Source organism: Heterodontus francisci, chromosome 1 (assembly GCF_036365525.1).
Source record: "Heterodontus francisci isolate sHetFra1 chromosome 1, sHetFra1.hap1, whole genome shotgun sequence".
NCBI lineage: Eukaryota > Metazoa > Chordata > Chondrichthyes > Heterodontiformes > Heterodontidae > Heterodontus > Heterodontus francisci.
In genome coordinates, this window is record NC_090371.1 from 275,671,790 (window position 1) to 275,691,463 (window position 19,674).

At 43.2% G+C, this 19,674-nt stretch overlaps 1 protein-coding gene across 3 annotated transcripts in view; it reads right to left on the reverse strand.

Annotated features, from left to right (window-relative positions):
* Nucleotides 1–10,138: 10,138 nt before the first annotated feature.
* Nucleotides 10,139–19,674, reverse strand: part of LOC137376795 (probable E3 ubiquitin-protein ligase HERC3) — a 42,995-nt gene continuing 33,459 nt past the window's right edge. For all 3 annotated transcript variants that reach the window (XM_068045820.1, XM_068045826.1, XM_068045813.1), the window contains 6 exons: nt 19,041–19,207; nt 18,629–18,695; nt 16,690–16,775; nt 14,587–14,764; nt 13,734–13,833; nt 10,139–12,517 (listed from right to left, as the gene is read on the reverse strand). In XM_068045820.1, coding sequence (XP_067901921.1) covers nt 12,297–12,517; nt 13,734–13,833; nt 14,587–14,764; nt 16,690–16,775; nt 18,629–18,695; nt 19,041–19,207 — 819 coding nt within the window. In that variant the 3' untranslated portion in view covers nt 10,139–12,296. The remainder of the gene's footprint in view (nt 12,518–13,733; nt 13,834–14,586; nt 14,765–16,689; nt 16,776–18,628; nt 18,696–19,040; nt 19,208–19,674) is intronic.

Here is a 19,674-nt window from a genome sequence, read left to right on the forward strand (position 1 = left end):
ATGAGCTGGACATACAGCCAACCAAATCGGAACTCAGTGATGCCATTGATTCCCTAGCCAGCGGAAAAGCCCCTGGGAAGGACAGCATTACCCCTGAAATAATCAAGAGTGCCAAGCCTGCTATACTCTCAGCACTACATGAACTGCTATGCCTGTGCTGGGACGAGGGAGCAGTACCCCAGGACATGCGCGATGCCAACATCATCACCCTCTATAAAAACAAAGGTGACCGCGGTGACTGCAACAACTACCGTGGAATCTCCCTGCTCAGCATAGTGGGGAAAGTCTTTGCTCGAGTCGCTCTGAACAGGCTCCAGAAGCTGGCCGAGCGCGTCTACCCTGAGGCACAGTGTGGCTTTCGTGCAGAGAGATCGACTATTGACATGCTGTTCTCCCTTCGTCAGATACAGGAGAAATGCCGTGAACAACAGATGCCCCTCTACATTGCTTTCATTGATCTCACCAAAGCCTTTGACCTCGTCAGCAGACGTGGTCTCTTCAGACTACTAGAAAAGATCGGATGTCCACCAAAGCTACTAAGTATCATCACCTCATTCCATGACAATATGAAAGGCACAATTCAACATGGTGGCTCCTCATCAGAGCCCTTTCCTATCCTGAGTGGTGTGAAACAGGGCTGTGTTCTCGCACCCACACTTTTTGGGATTTTCTTCTCCCTGCTGCTTTCACATGCGTTCAAATCCTCTGAAGAAGGAATTTTCCTCCACACAAGATCAGGGGGCAGGTTGTTCAACCTTGCCCGTCTAAGAGCGAAGTCCAAAGTACAGAAAGTCCTCATCAGAGAACTCCTCTTTGCTGACGATGCTGCTTTAACATCTCACACTGAAGAATGCCTGCAGAGTCTCATCGACAGGTTTGCGTCTGCCTGCAATGAATTTGGCCTAACCATCAGCCTCAAGAAAACGAACATCATGGGGCAGGATGTCAGAAATGCTCCATCCATCAATATTGGCGACCACGCTCTGGAAGTGGTTCAAGAGTTCACCTACCTAGGCTCAACTATCACCAGTAACCTGTCTCTAGATGCAGAAATCAACAAGCGCATGGGTAAGGCTTCCACTGCTATGTCCAGACTGGCCAAGAGAGTGTGGGAAAATGGCGCACTGACACGGAACACAAAAGTCCGAGTGTATCAGGCCTGTGTCCTCAGTACCTTGCTCTACGGCAGCGAGGCCTGGACAACGTATGCCAGCCAAGAGCGACGTCTCAATTCATTCCATCTTCGCTGCCTTCGGAGAATACTTGGCATCAGGTGGCAGGACTATATCTCCAACACAGAAGTCCTTGAAGCGGCCAACACCCCCAGCTTATACACACTACTGAGTCAGCAGCGCTTGAGATGGCTTGGCCATGTGAGCCGCATGGAAGATGGCAGGATCCCCAAAGACACATTGTACAGCGAGCTCGCCACTGGTATCAGACCCACCGGCCGTCCATGTCTCCGTTATAAAGACGTCTGCAAACGCGACATGAAATCGTGTGACATTGATCACAAGTCGTGGGAGTCAGTTGCCAGCATTCGCCAGAGCTGGCGGGCAGCCATAAAGACAGGGCTAAATTGTGGCAAGTCGAAGAGACTTAGTAGTTGGCAGGAAAAAAGACAGAGGCGCAAGGGGAGAGCCAACTGTGCAACAGCCCCAACAAACAAATTTCTCTGCAGCACCTGTGGAAGAGCCTGTCACTCCAGAATTGGCCTTTATAGCCACTCCAGGCGCTGCTTCACAAACCACTGACCACCTCCAGGCGCGTATCCATTGTCTCTCGAGATAAGGAGGCCCAAAAGATTGGAAAGACTTCCTCCAATTATTATTTTGGTAGAATGTTGGCTTATAGCAGTAACAGATGAACACAAGAGCACTTTCTATTGGCTTTATAATGTTGCTAATGTACAGTGATGGGGAAATTTGTTATCTTATTGGAAGAGCAGCTGAGAGGATTTTCTGGAGTGTGTGTTTGCTGTTTGCTCAAATAAAACTGTGACAACATTTGTCCGGAAAGGGCTTTGCGACATTCTGAAGTAGTTACTTAAATAAAGACTTTTGAGTCTTTTTCATTAATAATTGATTACTGTGCTAATGGCAGAGTAATCAGGGTGCCTTATCGCATCTTACATATCTGTGATCTACTATAAATGATTTGCTTTTGAGTGTGGTGACTTATGTAGACAAGTTATTTTTATTCATTCAAGGGATGTGGGTTAAAGGCCTGCTCGGGTATACAATTGAAACCCGACCCGAAACTGACAGAACCACATCCAGCCCAAGCCCGACCCGGCTTGAGTCCTTTGATTTTTTTTCCAGCGCCCAACCCGACCCAATCCGACCACCAGAATGAAATTGATAATATTAAAGAGGTTGTGCTGTACCTTGGATGGATTCGCTCACTGCAGACTAGTGCGGAGTCCGGATGCACATTTCCCACCTTGACGTCCTGGCTGATCAAATCTCGAAGCTTTTCCCTCCCTGACCAAAAGGCAGCACTATGCCCGACTCGACCGGACCCGGCCCGAGCCCGAATGCCGGACCTGGAAGAGTGACCCGACCCGAACCCGAACCCGACACATGTCGTTGGGCCTGGTCAGGTTCGGGTGGTTTAGCCAAGCTCTAATGTGGGTATCATTGGCCAAGCCAGCATTTATTGCCCATCCCTAATTACCCTTGGTGGTGGTAAGTTGCCTTCTTGACAACTTAGTGGCTTGCTAAGCCATTTCAGAGGGCAATAGTCAAGTACATGTAGGCCAGACCAGGTCAGGAGAGAGATTTCCTTTCCTAAAGGACATTGGTGAACCAGATGGATTTTTATGATAATCTGGTAGTTACATGGTCACCATTACTGATACTAACTTTTTATTCCAGATTTAATTCATAGAATTGAATCATAAAATGGTTACACCATGGAAGGAGGTTATTCAGCCCATCATGTCCATGCTGGCTCTCTGCAAGAGCAACTCAGCTAGTCCCATTCCCCTGCCTTTTCCCTGCAGGCCTTCAAATATTTTCTCTTCAGGTGCTTATCCAATTCCCTTTGAAAACCCTGGTTGTATTTGTTTCCACCACAATCACAGGTAGTGCATACAGATCCTTCACACTTGCTACATAAGAACATTTTTCCTCTTGTCGCCATTGGCTTTTTTGCCATTCACCCTAAATCGGCATCCTTTGGTTCTCGACTCTTCTGCCAATGGGAACAGTTTCTCTCTATCTAGTCTGTCTAGACCCCTTATGGTTTTGAACACCTCTATCAAATCTCCTCTCAACCTTCTCTCTAAGGAGAACAACCCTAGCTTCTCCAACCTATCCACATAACTGAAGTTCCTCATTGCTGGAACCATTCTTGTGAATCTTTTCTGCACCCTCTCTAAAACCTTCACATCCTTCCTAAAATGCAGTGCCCAGAATTGGACACAATATTCCAACTGAGGCCAACCCAGAGTTTTATAAAGGTGCATCATAACTTGCTGAAAAGACTGAATTTAAAATACCATAGTTGCCATGAATTCATATCTCTGGAAAATTAATTCAGGCCTCTAATTACTAGTCCTATAAAATAACCACTGTGTTTTCAACCCCCTAAGCATGGTGTCATTCTAGGCCCCCACCTGCCAAGAATGAGGCACATGAATTTTGTCATGAACATTGATTTTAAACTGTTACTGGAATGAAGAAAGGACTCGTTAAACAGATCAGCTGTGCCTGGAGAGACATTTGCATATTAACAGAAGGTGTTTGGAAGCACAAAGCAGCCATTCCCTGAAACATTCAACCCACAATGCACTTTTGATCACCAGACGTTGAAGGGGGGCGGGGAAGGGGGGCTCACATTCCAGGTTGACTGCTAAGATGGCTGAATACACAAACAGACATGGTCAAACCAGCTAGTCACATGACTAAACTGCTGGGCAACCTGAGTTTTTTGAATTTGTACAAAGCTTTTGGGCAGAAAGCAGAATGCTCCTGGACTGAGAAGATCTCTCCTGGCTGGCTCACCACAGCCTCTCCTGTCTGTCTGCTCCCATCTCTTTCTCACAAGCCTCGGAATCCACTGAAGACACATGAACCCCAAGAGAGAAAAGTCTCCTACAGCGAACAAGGTTTAAGAAGAATACTGGGCCCCAACGAAAAGCAAGATCTACCTACAATCAATAACTCTACAGTGAGCTTGAAGAACCAAAACAAAAATTCTTCAGATATTGCCTCTTTATTTCTTCTGCGCTTTTCTGTCTCTATTTGCATGTGTGTATCACGTATGCATGCTAGCGTGGGCGCGTCATGTATCCAAAGGCATCAACTGAATTAGAGTTTAAGTTTAATAACATTTCACCTTTCTTCTATAAACCTAAGAAAGCCTGTTTGTGCTGGTTTCTTTGCCTTATAATTGGAAACCAAGGGGGAGGTAAAAACACAGTGTGTTTAAAAATAAAACCCTGTCACAGTAAGACCAGGTGAAGGCTGAAAGGGAACCCTAGACCTTTTTCTCACCTGGTTGTAACAGTGGTGAATATTTAATTCACAACCAGTTCCTACAATGAGCTAAACTCATGGTTAGTCTTCATGGTTTTAGCTGAAGAGGAATGCTAACCAGAACACTAGGACCATTCACTGCTGCATATTTGAAGCGTGCTATGTGAATTTTAAACTCTTACTGAAGAAACAAATGAGGCAGTGTCAGAATTGATTATGAGCTTGGGGAAACAAGGTTAAGTTACTACCAATGGACACCAGTTGGAGGGGGGATGGGATTTACGAGGATTTACATATTTTTATGTTCGGCCATGAAAATGCTGGCATTTGGTATCAAACAACAACAACTTATATTTATAGAGCACCTTTAACGTAATGCTTCAAGTTGAGGGGTGATAGATATAGGACAGATGTGAGAGGTAGTTTCTTTACTCAGAGAGTAGTAAGGGCGTGGGACGCCCTGCCTGCAGCAGTAGTAGATTCGCCAACTTTAAGGGCATTTAAGTGGTCATTGGATAGACATATGGATGAAAATGGAATAGTGTAGGTCAGATGGTTTCACAGGTCGGCGCAACATCGAGGGCCGAAGGGCCTGTACTGCGCTGTAATGTTCTAATTCTAATTCTAATTCTAATTCTAATAAAATGTCCCAAGGAACTTCACAGGAGAGCATTATAAAACAAAATATGACTCCGAGCCACATAAGGAGATATTAGGCCAGATGACCAATAGCTTGGTCAAAGAGGTAGGTTTTAGGGAGTGTCTTAAAGGAGGAAAGCGAGGTCGAGAGGTGGAGAGGTGTAGGGAGGGTATTCCAGAGGTTAAGGCCTAGGCAACTGAAAATGCATCCACCAATGGTGGATCGAATAAAATCAGGGATGTTCAAGAGGTCAGAATTAGAAGAGCTCTGATATCGCAGAGGGTTTTGGGGCTGGAGGAGGTTACAGAGGTAGGGAATAGCAGATGTAACATCAGAAATGATCATAGTTGGGTTTGTGCTCAGGTTTGGAGCCTAAGCTAAAATTCTAATCAGAGTAATTATTGACACTGCTCATCAGCCAATGAGTTGGAGGTGAGGGTGGGAACATGACTTGTTTTAATTTAAAGTCTCTGAACTTCTGACCAAAAGTACAGCAAACAGAGATCCCCAAGAATAGCAGAGATATTTCCACAACAAAATGCAGTGAGTGGAGAACCATTACAAAGTACAAATTAGGTGCATAAAATCAATCCCAGTTACTTACTGCATATTGATGGGTGACTTATCCAATCAACTCCATTCTGGCCTGGACTTGTGGTGTCACTATATGTCATTACCCCCACCTTCAACCATCCTTCCCCCACCCCCCACCCCAATCTTGCACATGTATACACAGTTGAATTCTCAACTTAGTTACTTACTACATGCCTTACCCCTTGCAGGCTTATCTTCCACCCTTAGGAAAAGATCTGAAAGCTTGTGTTGGAGGTGATCTATCTCATTTCCAGTTTCATGTGACTTTACTCATTGATATCACCAGATCTTCTCTCAGCGTTTCTATTCTTCAGCACCACAACACAACTTGTGCTATGCCCTCCACCCTTGCTGTGTTGAAATGTACCATGAACCCACTGAGTGGAATTTTCAACCTGGTGAAATGGTGGTGGGAACTGTCACGGCTTGGGAACCCGATTGCTGCTGGAGATGGCTTTGCCATGGCTCTTTAACCAAGCATTAGCATCCCATTTCCGGGTTTCCTGACCAATGAGAGAGGGTGGATGGGATGCCATGCCAAATCTGTCAACGGGAAGATTTCCTCTTAAAGGGTATGTGTCGGAATGACTGAACTGGATATGGATTCCTGAGGCTGCAGCAACCACAGGAACGGAGAGGAGACCTGGGAAGTTTGTTCCCCCACCCACCACCCCACCCCTCCTACCACTTCTGCCCCTGGTCTCTCACTCTTAGCTAGAGGTCCTGCTGTGGGATCTGAGGGGCTGCAGTGAGGGAGGGAAAGGTGAGTGGTGTAACACTTTCAGGTGCCAAGCCCCAAACACTGTGACTTCCCCAGCATTCTCCTGCACAGCACTCCTCAGAACAACACATCTTGCAGCTGCACTCATTCCTCTTTCTCCAGGCACCTCACATCCCAAACTGGACAGCCAACAATCATATTCACCCTCGTCCAATTGCCCTCCCGCACCCTTGCCTCACCCTCCACAAATGTTGTCCTTTCTCCTCTCCCCACAAGCCATTTCTAATACTCATAACTCTCTGTTTTCTCTCCTTGCAGGAGACGAGAGCAAACAACCTTATGACAGCCACCTTGGCCACTGACAATGTGTGCCACCTTGTCCACTGGGAAGGGGGTCTTGTTCCAGGAGATAGTAGTTGTCAACAACCACCTGCCCTGAAAGCCTGAGTCTCCAGAGGCACTGGTGCTCAGACATGCCAAGAGAGCTAATCCTCTGCCTCTAGACTCTGCACTGGGAGTCTCACCTCCTTGGAGCTGGATCTCTGTGTTCATCCTCTTTGCACTGTGGAGGGGCATGTGGCTGAGGAGAAGACAGTTGGTGCTGTTCCTGCTGCTGGTGCTATTGGTGTTGCTGTTCCTCTTGTTTCTCATCAGAGATTCAATGTAGAGCTACACAAGCTGCTCCCATGCCATGGTGAAGGCTGGCAGCAGGGAAACGCAACTCAAGGTGAGTGAAGTGCAAGACAGGTGAAATGATTTCCAAGAACCTGTCAAGCGGTGAAAGCAGTCCCTCAGAAGAAGTGTTGTGAGCAGCAGCCTCTCTCTCACCTGAAGAAGCACTCCCCACTGTGCACTCACCTGCTTGACCCTGGCAAGTTGCTGACAGCTGGGGAAATACGTGCACTGGCTGTTAAAGCCAGAATGCTTAGTTAAAATAGCAGTTAACGACCTATTTGCATATTACAATTAGTTACCCAACAGCTCCAAGGGGCTTCCCTGCTCACCTGCAAACCCAGGAGGAACCCGGAAGTGGGCAGGATGATGTTAGGATTCCAATCCAATAACGTTTTTAGGGGATATAACTCCCTGCAGGCATCCAAGCCCACCTTCCCTTGCCCGTAGTAATTCCCTTCATTGTCTCTGGGACTTCCAAACCATAGAACTCGTGATTACACTCTCCATTTTCTTAATTTCTCAGGATTTTAAATGGTGTATTTTTATTTCATTTATCCTGACTCCATTGTTTATTTCCTACTTCGTGAACTTTTGCCTCTGTAACAGCATACCCTTGATCAAGGTGGAGGACACATTCAGGAATAGACTTATTTGTGCCTCTGAATCACAGGAATTCAAGTCACTCCGAGCGCGGGAGATGATGGGGCAGATGGAGTGGGTCCACAAGATTTTGTACTCTGTGTGCCTCAATGTTGACTTAAAAATCACCATTTTTGGGCAAATGTCTGCAGCGGCCATCATGGCCTCTTCCTTAGAATAAAACTACCTGGTTAATTCTGGGGTCAAGTTGTTGGCATTGTGGGCCATTTAGTTAGAAATTGCAGCACTAACTTGGGGCAAAATTGATTTGCTTCTGGCATGACTTAGGGATAAGTGGAGCTGAGGCTTATGTAAATGAAACTGCTATACCCCCATTGCCCACCTGAGGGCGGCTTAGCAGCTGATTGCAATGTCCCAATGGCAACATCCTTGCTGAAGCCAGATTAGAAAGGTCATTGCGTGCAAGTTAAATGTAATGTAAACACATTGCACTTCTGACTAATTCCACAAGTGCAGTTCAAATCAACACAGGTGAGGAAACCATTTGGCTCATATTCAATAGAAACCTACTGAACTCACTCACAGAATCTAAACTATTGAGTGATTGCAGAACACTTGCTTCAACAAACCCATGCTGAAGTTCACCCAGCTATTGATTTTTTTTTTTGTGAAGAGCTTCCTGACGTCTCTTCCAAACCCTTTGAATATTAGGCAGAAACTGTGTCTCATTGGCCTCCAGATGTCTGAGATCCACAGGGAGAACACTACTGAGCTGTAAATGTCGTACAAAGTGTTTCATTTATTTATTGATTTTCAGGATAGCAAGATTGGCATTGATCGCCCTTTAAGATGAAGGTGGGTCTTCATTTTGAACCATTACAGTCCATGTGGAAAAACTGCTTCCAGAATGCTGTTGGGGAGTTACAAGATTTTCACCCAGCACTAAAAGGAACAAAATGACACAGAGTCCTGTATGGGTTACTGTTGTCATGGTCCTTCTCTTTCTTTTGCACATTGTTCACCTTACATGTACAAAGCTTCCTTCATGCTGTCTATTTTTCTCATTCTGATCTGGCATGTCTTGGAGCTCCAACACCACTTACCCTGTGTTTATCTATTTCTTGGGGTCTTTATGTTGTTCCAAGAAACTAAAGTGAAAGTCCCTAATGAGCTTGTGTGTACAGCAGAGAGAGTGCGGAAGATTGCTTCATTACACGTGATGGGAATTTCTCAAAGGGAAATTAATTGAATTTATGTAGCACAGGACATCCTAAAGTCCTTTACAACTATTTATGAAGCATAGTTACTGTTACATAGGCAAATGCAGCAGCCACTTTTGTGTACAGCAAGATCCCACAAACAGCAATGAGGTGAATGACCAGTTAATATATTCTGTTGGAGTTGGTTGAGGGATACATTTTGGCCACAGAGAGAACTATCCTTGATTAGTGCCATGGGAATCTTTAGGGCTGGGTTAACATCTCATCCAAAAAAACGTTCTCTCTAACCATGGAGCACTTATACTGTACTGTCAGTCTAGATTGCATGCCCAATTTCAAAAGTTGGCTTGAACCAATGATCTAGCTCAAGTGTGAACACTACCACTGAGCCAAGCTAACAGTGATGCTCATGTGGTTTTCTTGAGCGGAATGACAACAGTTTCAATATATATATTGAGGTTGAGTCTTTTCTGAAGGATGTTTAAACTCCACACCTATGGTAATGTAACATCACATTTGCTCAGTAATTGGTTACAATCATTATGGGTAGGAATTTGCTTGTTCTGCCTACATTACTTTGCTGGAAGTGATGTGGACTCCGCATTTACACACAAATATAATTTCTGCCATAGTTCTGGCAAAGTAACACTCAAGTAAAACCAGAAAGTACTTTTTCACCCAATGAGTATTTGAAGTATGAAATTCTGTTTTCTCCACCAGCAGGGCTGTGGGGTCAAACAAAACACATCATACAGCGTATCAGGATTTTACATCCCTCCAAAGTATTCAATACAATTGATGATGGAGCAGAATTTTAAAAAGACAGATTCAAAAACTGTTGTGTGGTGAGTGCTTATTCCCGACTGTATTCACCTTCTAGTTTAGGAAGTGTGGAGTGATACTTTGGGGGTTCACATGCTCGGCTGTCACAACATTGAGACAGGTGCACAAAATTATAAGGAGCCAGGTGATGACTTGGTCTGCTTGTGTATTGGAGGTTTTTATAAAAAGGCACTGTATCTGTAAAATCAGCAACAGACTGAAGCAGCAGACATATGGACAAGGAGCAATGACTGAGAGACCCTCTTGTTCATCCCACTCCCAACCCTGAGCTATAACTATGAAAATTCTTAACACTCAATAACTTACTTCTGGCACAAAGAGCAATAAAAAATAAATCATTTATTTTAATTAATTATAAATGCTGCAATAAAGTTACAACTAGCTGTTTACACATGAAACTAACCTGCATTTCACAAAGTGTGTTAACAGTAACAATGCACTGTTTTAGTTTTTCCATATAACTAATAAGAACAAGGTCTCTGATCCTAATGAATTGATGACAGCATGCAGAATAAACTTGCAGAAGGGGCATATAATTGGCAAATGAGTTTCAACATAAATTAACTATGAGGTATTACATTTTGGTAAGAAAAATAAGGAGCACCCATATTACTTGGAAAATAAGAATCTAAATGAGGTGGATCTGAGAGTCTTCTTCTTCTTCTTTGGCCTCCTTGTCTCGGAAGACAATGGGTAAGCGCCTGGACGTGGTCAGTGGTTTGTGGAGCAGCACCTGGAGTGGCTATAAAGGCCAATTCTAGAGTGACAGACTCTTCCACAGGTGCTGCAGATAAAATTGGTTGAAAGGGCTGTTACACAGTTGGCTCTCCCCTTGCGCTTCTGTCTTTTTTCCTGCCAACTGCTAAGTCTCTTCGACTCACCACACTTTAGCCCCACCTTTATGGCTGCCCGCCAGCTCTGGCGATCGCTGGCAACTGACTCCCACGACTTGTGATTAATGTTACAGGACTTTATGTCGCATTTGCAGACGTCTTTAAAGCAGAGACATGGAATTGAGAGTACAATTCACCAATAACTAAAAGTAGCAACAGAGGTTAATATGACTAAAAGGAAAGCAAACCAAGTACTAGGACGGAATCGAAAAGTAGCTAAGTTGTGCTAAACTTGTATTGAATCTTGGTGAGATTGAACTTGGAATACTGTGTATAGTCCTGGTTGTTATATTATTGAAAGGATATGGAGGCACAAGTGAGGGTACAAAAATGATTTACAACCAGAAATGCCAGCTTATACCTATCAGGCAAGGATGAACAGGCTGGGTCCTTTTTAATTGAAAAGAGAAGGCTTATGGGTGTCTTAAGAGAGGTCTTTAAAATTCGGAGATTTTGGTAGTGTAGGCACAGAGAGAGTGTTTCCACTTGTGGGGAAGAGAAAAACCAGAGGCCATCAATATAAGACAGTCACCAAGAAATCGAATAGAATTTAGAAGAGACTTCTTTACCTAGAGAGTGGTGAGAATGTGGAACTCTCTACCGTGCTGAGTAGTTGGGCCAAGTATTATAGATGTAGTTAAGGGGAGGCGGGATAAGCACATGAGGGAGATGGGCATAGAGGGTTATGCAGATAAGAGTTAGTTGAGGGAGGATGGGAGGAGGCTCGAATGGAGCATAAATGCCAGCATGGACTGGTTGGGCTGAATGGCCTGTTTCTGTGCTGTATCTCTAAACTAAACTAAACTAAACTAAACTAAACTAAAACTAAACATAACAGCAAGCCCATCCTTAAATTTCTCTGAAGAGATTATATATTTGCTCCAGATATTGTGCTAAATGTCATTATGGCCTTCTCTTTTCTATAATGGGGCCAAAGTTAAAAACTTGTCATGCCAGTAACAGTCAAGATATCGTCTCAATCTGTACCTCCCAAATGTATGTATTATTTCCCCATCTGGTTCCACTGAGTTAGTGTCTTTCCCTACAGAAAGGTGCATCACATTACGAAAGATGAGGTACGGTAGCAGAGTGGTTACACTAGTGGACTAGTAATCCAGAGGCCTGCATGAACATTCAGAAATATGGGTTCAAATCTCAGCATGGCAGCTGGGGAATTTAAATTAAATAACTCTGGAATAAAAAGCGAATCTCAGTAATGGTGGCTATGAAGCAGCTGGATTATTGTAAAAACCCACCTGGTTGACTAATATCTGCTGGCTGTCCTTACACAATCCAGCCTATATGTGACTCCTGCCCCACAGCAATGTGGTTAACTCTTCAATACCCTAGCAGGAAGCTGGCGTGCTATCACCTTCTCAAGGGCTATTTAGGATGAGCAATAAATGCTGGCTTTATCAGCAATGCCTACATCCTGTGAATAAATAAAAAGAATTTGGATGTGTACATATTATAGTTTGATTAGAGGGGCTTTAAAGCATTGCACAATCGCTGGATGTTTTCAACATTGTAATGAAACGAATGCCCTGATGCAATTTATCTTTGTCAGTCAGATTTTCTCCATCACCAACATTTCTCAGGTTAACTAAACGCAGTCTCTAGCTGCAAATATTACGGTAGTTGTGCATTGAATTCTTCACCAAATTCAATTGCGTGAAGTAACTTCTCTCTCAGTATTTCAATGCTGCTGTAGTTGGGAAGGTCCAGGGTCCTCGTACAGGTGTAGGCACGAGGATATGAGGAATCTGGTTCATTGCTGCTGGTGTTAAGAATGGTAATACTGAGATTCCGAATCCCTCCTGCTGGGATTCGTTCACTTCCTGACAGAAAGGCTGAGAATGAGAAAAGAATAGATATTGAAATAAAAGCCACATTCAAAACAAAGAATATTTTGATGCCCAAACCTGTCCTTGCTACTTGCTTCTGAAAAGTAATAGCTGGTGCCTTGTGCAGCCCTGTGTCAGCAGACTGCATTAATAATAAAGGTGCCACAATCTTCAGTGTCCTCTGCACTCCCCCCCCCCCCCCCCACACTATGGTCCACTTGTGCCCTTTGGAGGACTGCCTTAAAGCCTCATCCTGGCTCTGCATGCTGGCCTCAACACATACCAGATCCCGCTTAAGGCGGAGGAAGCAGGAGTTGCCAGTGCAAGCAATTTCTGCCCTCACTCCTTTGGCCTTGTTTGCTGTGGGTGGACTAGAAGTTACCACATAAGCCAAGTACACTCCAGGCCCAGATGTCTAACTTAATTGGTCCATTTGGCTTAATATTGTTAGCTTTAAAACTGAACATGTTTGCCAAAGACCATCAAAATGGCAACATACGCTTTAAAAACAAATGGAATTTCATGTATTCAATCAATAAATCAGTAACCTTGCTGTTATTCCCTTAAAGGAATAAACATCCCTTTCATTATGCATTACCTAACTGGTAACAGCATGGGAGCTCGTCTAGATATTAATAATTATCAATACTGTCACTATCATCTTGGGGATGAGGGGCTTCAATTATGTGGAGAGACTGTAGAAGTTGGGATTGTTCACCTTAGGGCAGAGAAGGTTAAGGGGAGATTTAAGAGGTGTTCCAAATTTTGAAGGGTTTGACAGAGAAAAAGAAACTGCTTGCACTGGCGAGAGATCCAGTAATCAGAGGACACAGATATAAAATTATTGGCAGACATTCCAGAGGGGAGATTAAATGATTTTTCACAGCGAGCTCTTTTGATCAAGAACATACTGGCTGAAAGGATGTTGAAAGTGGATTCAATAGTAACTTAAAAGGACACTGAAAAGGAAGAAGAACTGCAGGGCTATGGGGAAAGAACAGGGAGCAGGACTAATTGGATAGCTCTTTCCAAGAACCAGCACCATGGGCCTATTGTGCTGTAAGCTTCTAAGATTCTTTATGCCATTTTAAGGTCTATCCACCTTGCATGGCTACATTAATAACATCAGTTGCACCTAACAAAGACATTCCTGATTAGGTAATGGGTCAAGCTAAGATGCAGATGTCTGTTACATCCATTAAAGCGCGCGAAGGATACTTACCAAGAAATTGCTTTTTCATTTCCTCTTCTAGGTTTTCAAAGACTTGCCAAAAATTCCTAACTGCTCGGGCAGTTTCTGTATAACCGTTGTATGTTGCATTCTGTAAATAAAAAACATAGGTTAATGGAGATCGGCTTGTATTCCCTTGAGTTTAGATGAATGAGGGATGATCAAATTGAGGTGTTTAAAATGAGTAAGGGAATCCTGAAGAAGGAAGCACAATCTTAAATTAGAGCAAGGCCATTAAAGGAGTGAAATCCGGAAGCAGTTTTACACACAAAAGTGTAGGGGTAATCTGGAACGCACTGCAATGGCAGCATTGGATGCTGGGTCAATTGAAATTGTCAAGACTGAAATCAACGTATTTTTGTTAAGTAAAGTTATCTAGGAATGTGGATCAAAGTTATTTAAAAGGGGCTGGAGGCCTAGATAGGCTATGATCGAATTGAATGGTGAAACAGATTTGTGGAGCTGAGTGACCTGCTCCTGTTATACCTCCGCCCAATTGTACTTTCCACTGAAATTAGGTGGCCGATCCAATTCTCACTAGCTGAGGTAGGTTAAAATTATCCACAGAGATTTTGATGACGATTTGGGCTGGAATTTTACACCACTCCAACAAGCCTGATGGTGGTGGTGGGGGGTAAAATGGAGCGGGAGGCTCTGGGAGGTCTTCCCGACTCGCTCCCACCTCCTCCCCCCTTTACGTAGGGTGGGGGTGGGCAAAAATCCAGCCCTTGATGTGTTTATAGGCCATTGTTTAATGTGATGTGACACTGCATCCCTCCCCTGTACACACAGAGCAGAAATTGTCAAAAACGTTGAACGGTAAATGTGCAACATAGCGCCATACCTGTTCCAGCAGTTCCCACTCGTATTTGGTGTTTCCATGGATAACAGCCCTCAGTTCATCAGGTAGGAATAAATCTGCGTTTTTCATATGGATCCTGAAACCTTGTGCAAAGTCATTGAATTGTTGCTCCACAGATGTGTTCAACTTGTAATCCACATAAGCATCAACAAACTGTTTCCTATTTAATAAGAAATTAGATTTAGAAAACATGCAATTTACAGTTGACACCTCAATTCAATCACCCCTCAACCATCTAAACTCAAAGGAATAGCTGCCAATCTCCATTAATCTGTTTTTATTTATCTAAAGAGTTCTAAAGTGCTTTAAAAGTTAACATTCTATCCTATCTATCAGGTTGCCATGGCCTTCCTGTGAAATAGAATTGGACTGCAGATGGCAGACAACACATTCAGCCTGTTAATACCTAACAGCAGGAGCTCCAGCAGGTTAGTGGGAGCACTGCTCCACTTGAATTTATTATCAATTACACATTATCAGATGCTTGGTGATGCGTCCGCCACTAACGGCAATTGAGGAATTGCACTCCGTTTGAAGTTGTGGATGTAGCAATCCTGAGAATGATAGTTTGAGAATTTGTACTTGCTTTTAACAAACGTGTGGGAATGAAAAGCTGGTACCAGTAAAAGCGACCGTGAAGATGGTGTATTGTTATGTCACTGGCTCATTAATATGCTTTGGGAAGAAAATATGCCGCCCTTACCCAGTCTGGCCTATATGTGACTCCAGACCTACACCAAGACTGAGACTCATGATGTTTTTATTTGATAAGGATATCAAGGGATAAGCTCAAGGGGCCAAATGGCCTACTCCTGTTCCCAGGATTCTTAACTACCCTCTGAAGTGACCTAGCAAGCCACTTAGTTGTATAAACCGCCGTAAAGAATAGGATAGTGTTGTCTGATAACGTTAACTACTCACCAAGTGTGGCTAATTACGTATCTGATTAGTCATACAATAAAACAGCACAGAAGCCCATACTGTCTGTGCTGGCTTTTCGAAACAGTTATCTGATTTTTCCCATTTCCCCCGATGTTTGCCCACAGCCATCCAAATTTCTCTTTTTAAATACATATCTAATCTAATACTGCTACTGATTTCTCATGTACTTCTCAAGGGCAGTTAGGAATGGGCAATAAATGCTGGCCTAGCCAGTGATGCCCACATCCCATGAATGAATAAAGAATAAAGTAACACTAAAGATTTTAGCCTTTGCCTATTAAGTCAGGTAAGTACCACCGGGCGATTGAGCCAGGGATAACATTAAAGTAATAGTTAGTTTGAACCTGTCGTAAACCTCCTTAAAAGGCATGCGCGTGTTTATATTTAAGAGAACGTTAATTAGTTGATGATAATCAGCAAAAACAATTGGTTTCAGCATCTTTGAACTCAGGCCAAAATGAAGTGGTGCATTTGGTCCTGGTCACTAGACCTGGTCACCAGCTGGAAAGTGCACATTTGTGCAAGTCAAGAGGATAGAACTGTGCTCAGTTGGGATGCCTTCATGTAAGTAGTTTACAAACTGTTTTAAACTCACATGAAGAATAACTGCTTTTGGAAAACGGAGATGAGAGTTTCAGTCTCTGAATACTAGGCTGACATCCAGCGGGGTACTCACATCCAATAGGAGTGGAGTGCCAATGTCACCCTGCTCCCCATTAACCCCCCACATCATACATAGCCAGTAGGGAGTTGAGTCAGGTTAACAACCTGTCTACATTCAAGGGTCTTCATTCTGGAAACAACCCAGAGTGGCATCTCCTGAATCTAAAAGCAGTGGAAGAAATGGGTTGCCTCATGTATAAGAGAAAGAATGACTGAGCAAGTGCTTGGAGGAGCTACTGACAAACACGAAACCATACCACCGAATAAGGCATATCCTTCAGGAGAAAAAAGGGTACAACTGCATACAATGTGCATTACTGAATTATGTAAACACCCTTAATTAATACACAATGCTGGATGTCATAACACATGATGCTATGGCCTAGGCATCTACATTTGACTGAACATTACTGTAAATGCAGCTCTGGTCAAAGAGCAAAAAACCTGAATGAACAGTTTATATTAGTGAAGAATGTTTACCTATTATGCTTTTGAACAGGTGTCTTGTCACCATCAGGAATGAGTTCTTGTAAAACTCTGTTTCCATCAGCTGTTTCTTTTACAATCTGTGAAAATAAAACCCACAAAATCATGGGATGTATTTCCTTTTGCTCCTGGTTTGTCTGCAATTCTGAACAATATTCTACAATAACTCATTTAGACTCTTTAAGCACTGAATTTTTCTCCTAGATGGGGGTCACCTTTGGGGGTGGGGATGGGACAGGCCTGTTGCTCTGACTGTGCCATGACCCACCCTGGGTCAGGGCTCATTTTGGATGGGGGACAGGATCTCTACTGTCCCAGAGAAAGCCCTGCTTCTGTGAACTACTGTACGCTCAGAAGAGGAGGAGGCATGATTAAAAGGGGCAGAAGAAACCCAAAGAATTTTTTTTAAGAGGTTCGCCAGAAACTGAGGTCTCTAAGAAGAGTTAAGGGGATCTTATGAATTGACTTCTCTTTCTCTCCCAATATTCTCCTAAACAGATAGTGTAAAGTTGCTTCCAAAAGGTGCAGTACAACATGAGCAACTAATTTGTTCTTTTGATAATCGAGGCTCCGACTGCCCTTAGGTACACCTAAAAGATCCCACAACACTATTTGAAGAAAGACAGGGGCATTCTCCCCGTGTCCTGGCCAATATTTATTCCTCAACCAATGACGTGTATAAAAAAAATAGATTATCTGGCCAGCTGATTGCTGTTTGTGGAAGCTTGCTTGTGCAAATGGGTAGCTGTGTTTCCTACATTGCAACAATGACTGCACTTCAAATGTACTTAATTGGCTGTAAAGCACTTTGGGATGTCCTGAGGTCGGGAAAGGTGCTACATAAATGAAAGCTCTGTCTATAAGCCAAGCTGATTTTGTCTCATTATATTGTGTTATTGTGGAAGAGTCTGTCACTCTAGAATTGGCCTTTATAGTCACTCCAGGCGCTGCTTCACAAACCACTGACCACCTCCAGGCGCTTACCCATTGTCTCTCGAGACAAGGGGGCCAAAGATAGAAGAGATATATTGTGTTATTCCTCACAATGGGTTTACTTAAGGGGTGAGCGACCTTTGCAGCTTCTCCTAACTCCCATTATGTAACTTGGGCAGAGGTTTAGCAGAATTCCCACTTATATACGTAAGCAGGATTTCATCACTGGAGCGGGACTAAATTCACTCTCCTCAATCTTTTATTATCAGATAAAAACAAATTGATGTAAGTTGGACGTCATTGTGCTGAAACGGAAAAATCATGCAAAAATGACCAATTTCACTGGGCTGCAAGGCCGCCTGATAAAAACATATGAACATATGAAATAGGAGCAGGAGTAAGCCAGACGGCCCCTTGAACCTGCTCTGCCATTCAATGAGATTGTGGCTCATCTGATCTTGGCCTCAGCTTCACTGTCCTGCCCATAACCCTTGACTCCCCAGTATCCAATGAGATATTGGGTTGTTCTTTTTTAGGCCCCTAGGCCGGCCGCCTACAATGAACCTTGGGCCACTTGTTTAGGACACTCAAGAGGCCTAACGCCTGTTTGAGGACACTTCAGGGAAATAGTGCTGCGGTGACCGAAGTAGACGTCGAGCACTGTAAAAGTAAGTTTAATTCTTTTTAAATTGTTGTCGAGCTGTGCCCCCCCTGCTCTGTCCCCAGCACCTACAACAGGGACACTGGCTTCCAGGCGAAATGTGTTTTCCAGGATATGCGAGTGCTTGTGCAGGCACAACAGGTGCCTGCAGCTCTCCAAACTTATAAGGCCCACTCTTGGCCCTCGGTTAGAGTGAACATTGCTTGCATGTTACTAATTCTGAATGGCCTGCTCCTGTTTCTCTGCAACCTCTAGTCTGGTAGTCTTTCCATTTCAATTCCATTTGTTAACAGTTTGAAACTAAAACTAAATTGTGATGTTGGAAAAGACTAAACTTACGGTAAAATACTGATAATACACATCTTCAATGTCATCGTATTCATAATCAAGGACCGCCTGGAGTGATCTGTATTACCAAGAAAAGATACAGAAATTGAAAGCTAGTCAGTAAGATTTGTCATTGTATTGCCAGTTTCAAAGCAAGATTTGTATATGACAATACAGGTAATCATCGCAAATTGATTAATTTCCATAGCTCACTGAAACAGATTTGCAAACTTTATATTTTAAGTTGTAATTTTTATGGCTAATTTGTCATAATTCATTGCAGTAACTTGAAAAATAGCATAGGTCTTATTTTCCACAGGACATTGAACCAAGGACAAGAGATCCATTTTACATAAGCAGCAGGCAATATAGGTTAGACAATTTGGTGCATTAAAGAGTGAGTAGATGTTTCAAGTTCACTCACTTTCCTTCTGTTGGTGAGAGTTCCTTCAGGTCTTCCAGTGTTGGCTGCACGTGGAGCAGCTTTTTGTACATAGCCAATGGGAAGTGAAAATTGCAAATAAAACCATTGGATGCAGCAAGTCCACAGAGAATTCCCAACAGGTGAAATACATCATCCATTTCTGGTTCCTGTGCATATTACAAAAGAAACAGAAATTGTAAAATCCTTCTTTGCAAAGTCTTCACAATACTTTGTAACAACAGAATTCAGTTGACATGGCAAGATAAACTTTCCAATTGTGTGCTCCCGGAGGGAAGCCTCACCTGCCAGAAGAGCTTACTGGAAATCTGGACATGAGTGCTGAATAATTTTCCGATAATTAATCTAAATAATTGAAAAGTCATGTGCACTAAGATTTGTGCTCTCAATGGGTGAGGCTCCGCACAGAAGCACAAAATTGGAAAATATCTGGGGATTATGCAATTACAAGCTGACCTTAAATCTAGAACATGCCAGTTTTATGCAAGTTATTTTTATAATGCATATTTTCTTGGTTCATATACAATACTGATTTGTTATAGCAGTTACAGCAGTAAGCAGGTTTACAGATTATGGTGCAAGTATTATGGACTTTCAGAGATTCATGAAGTCATCT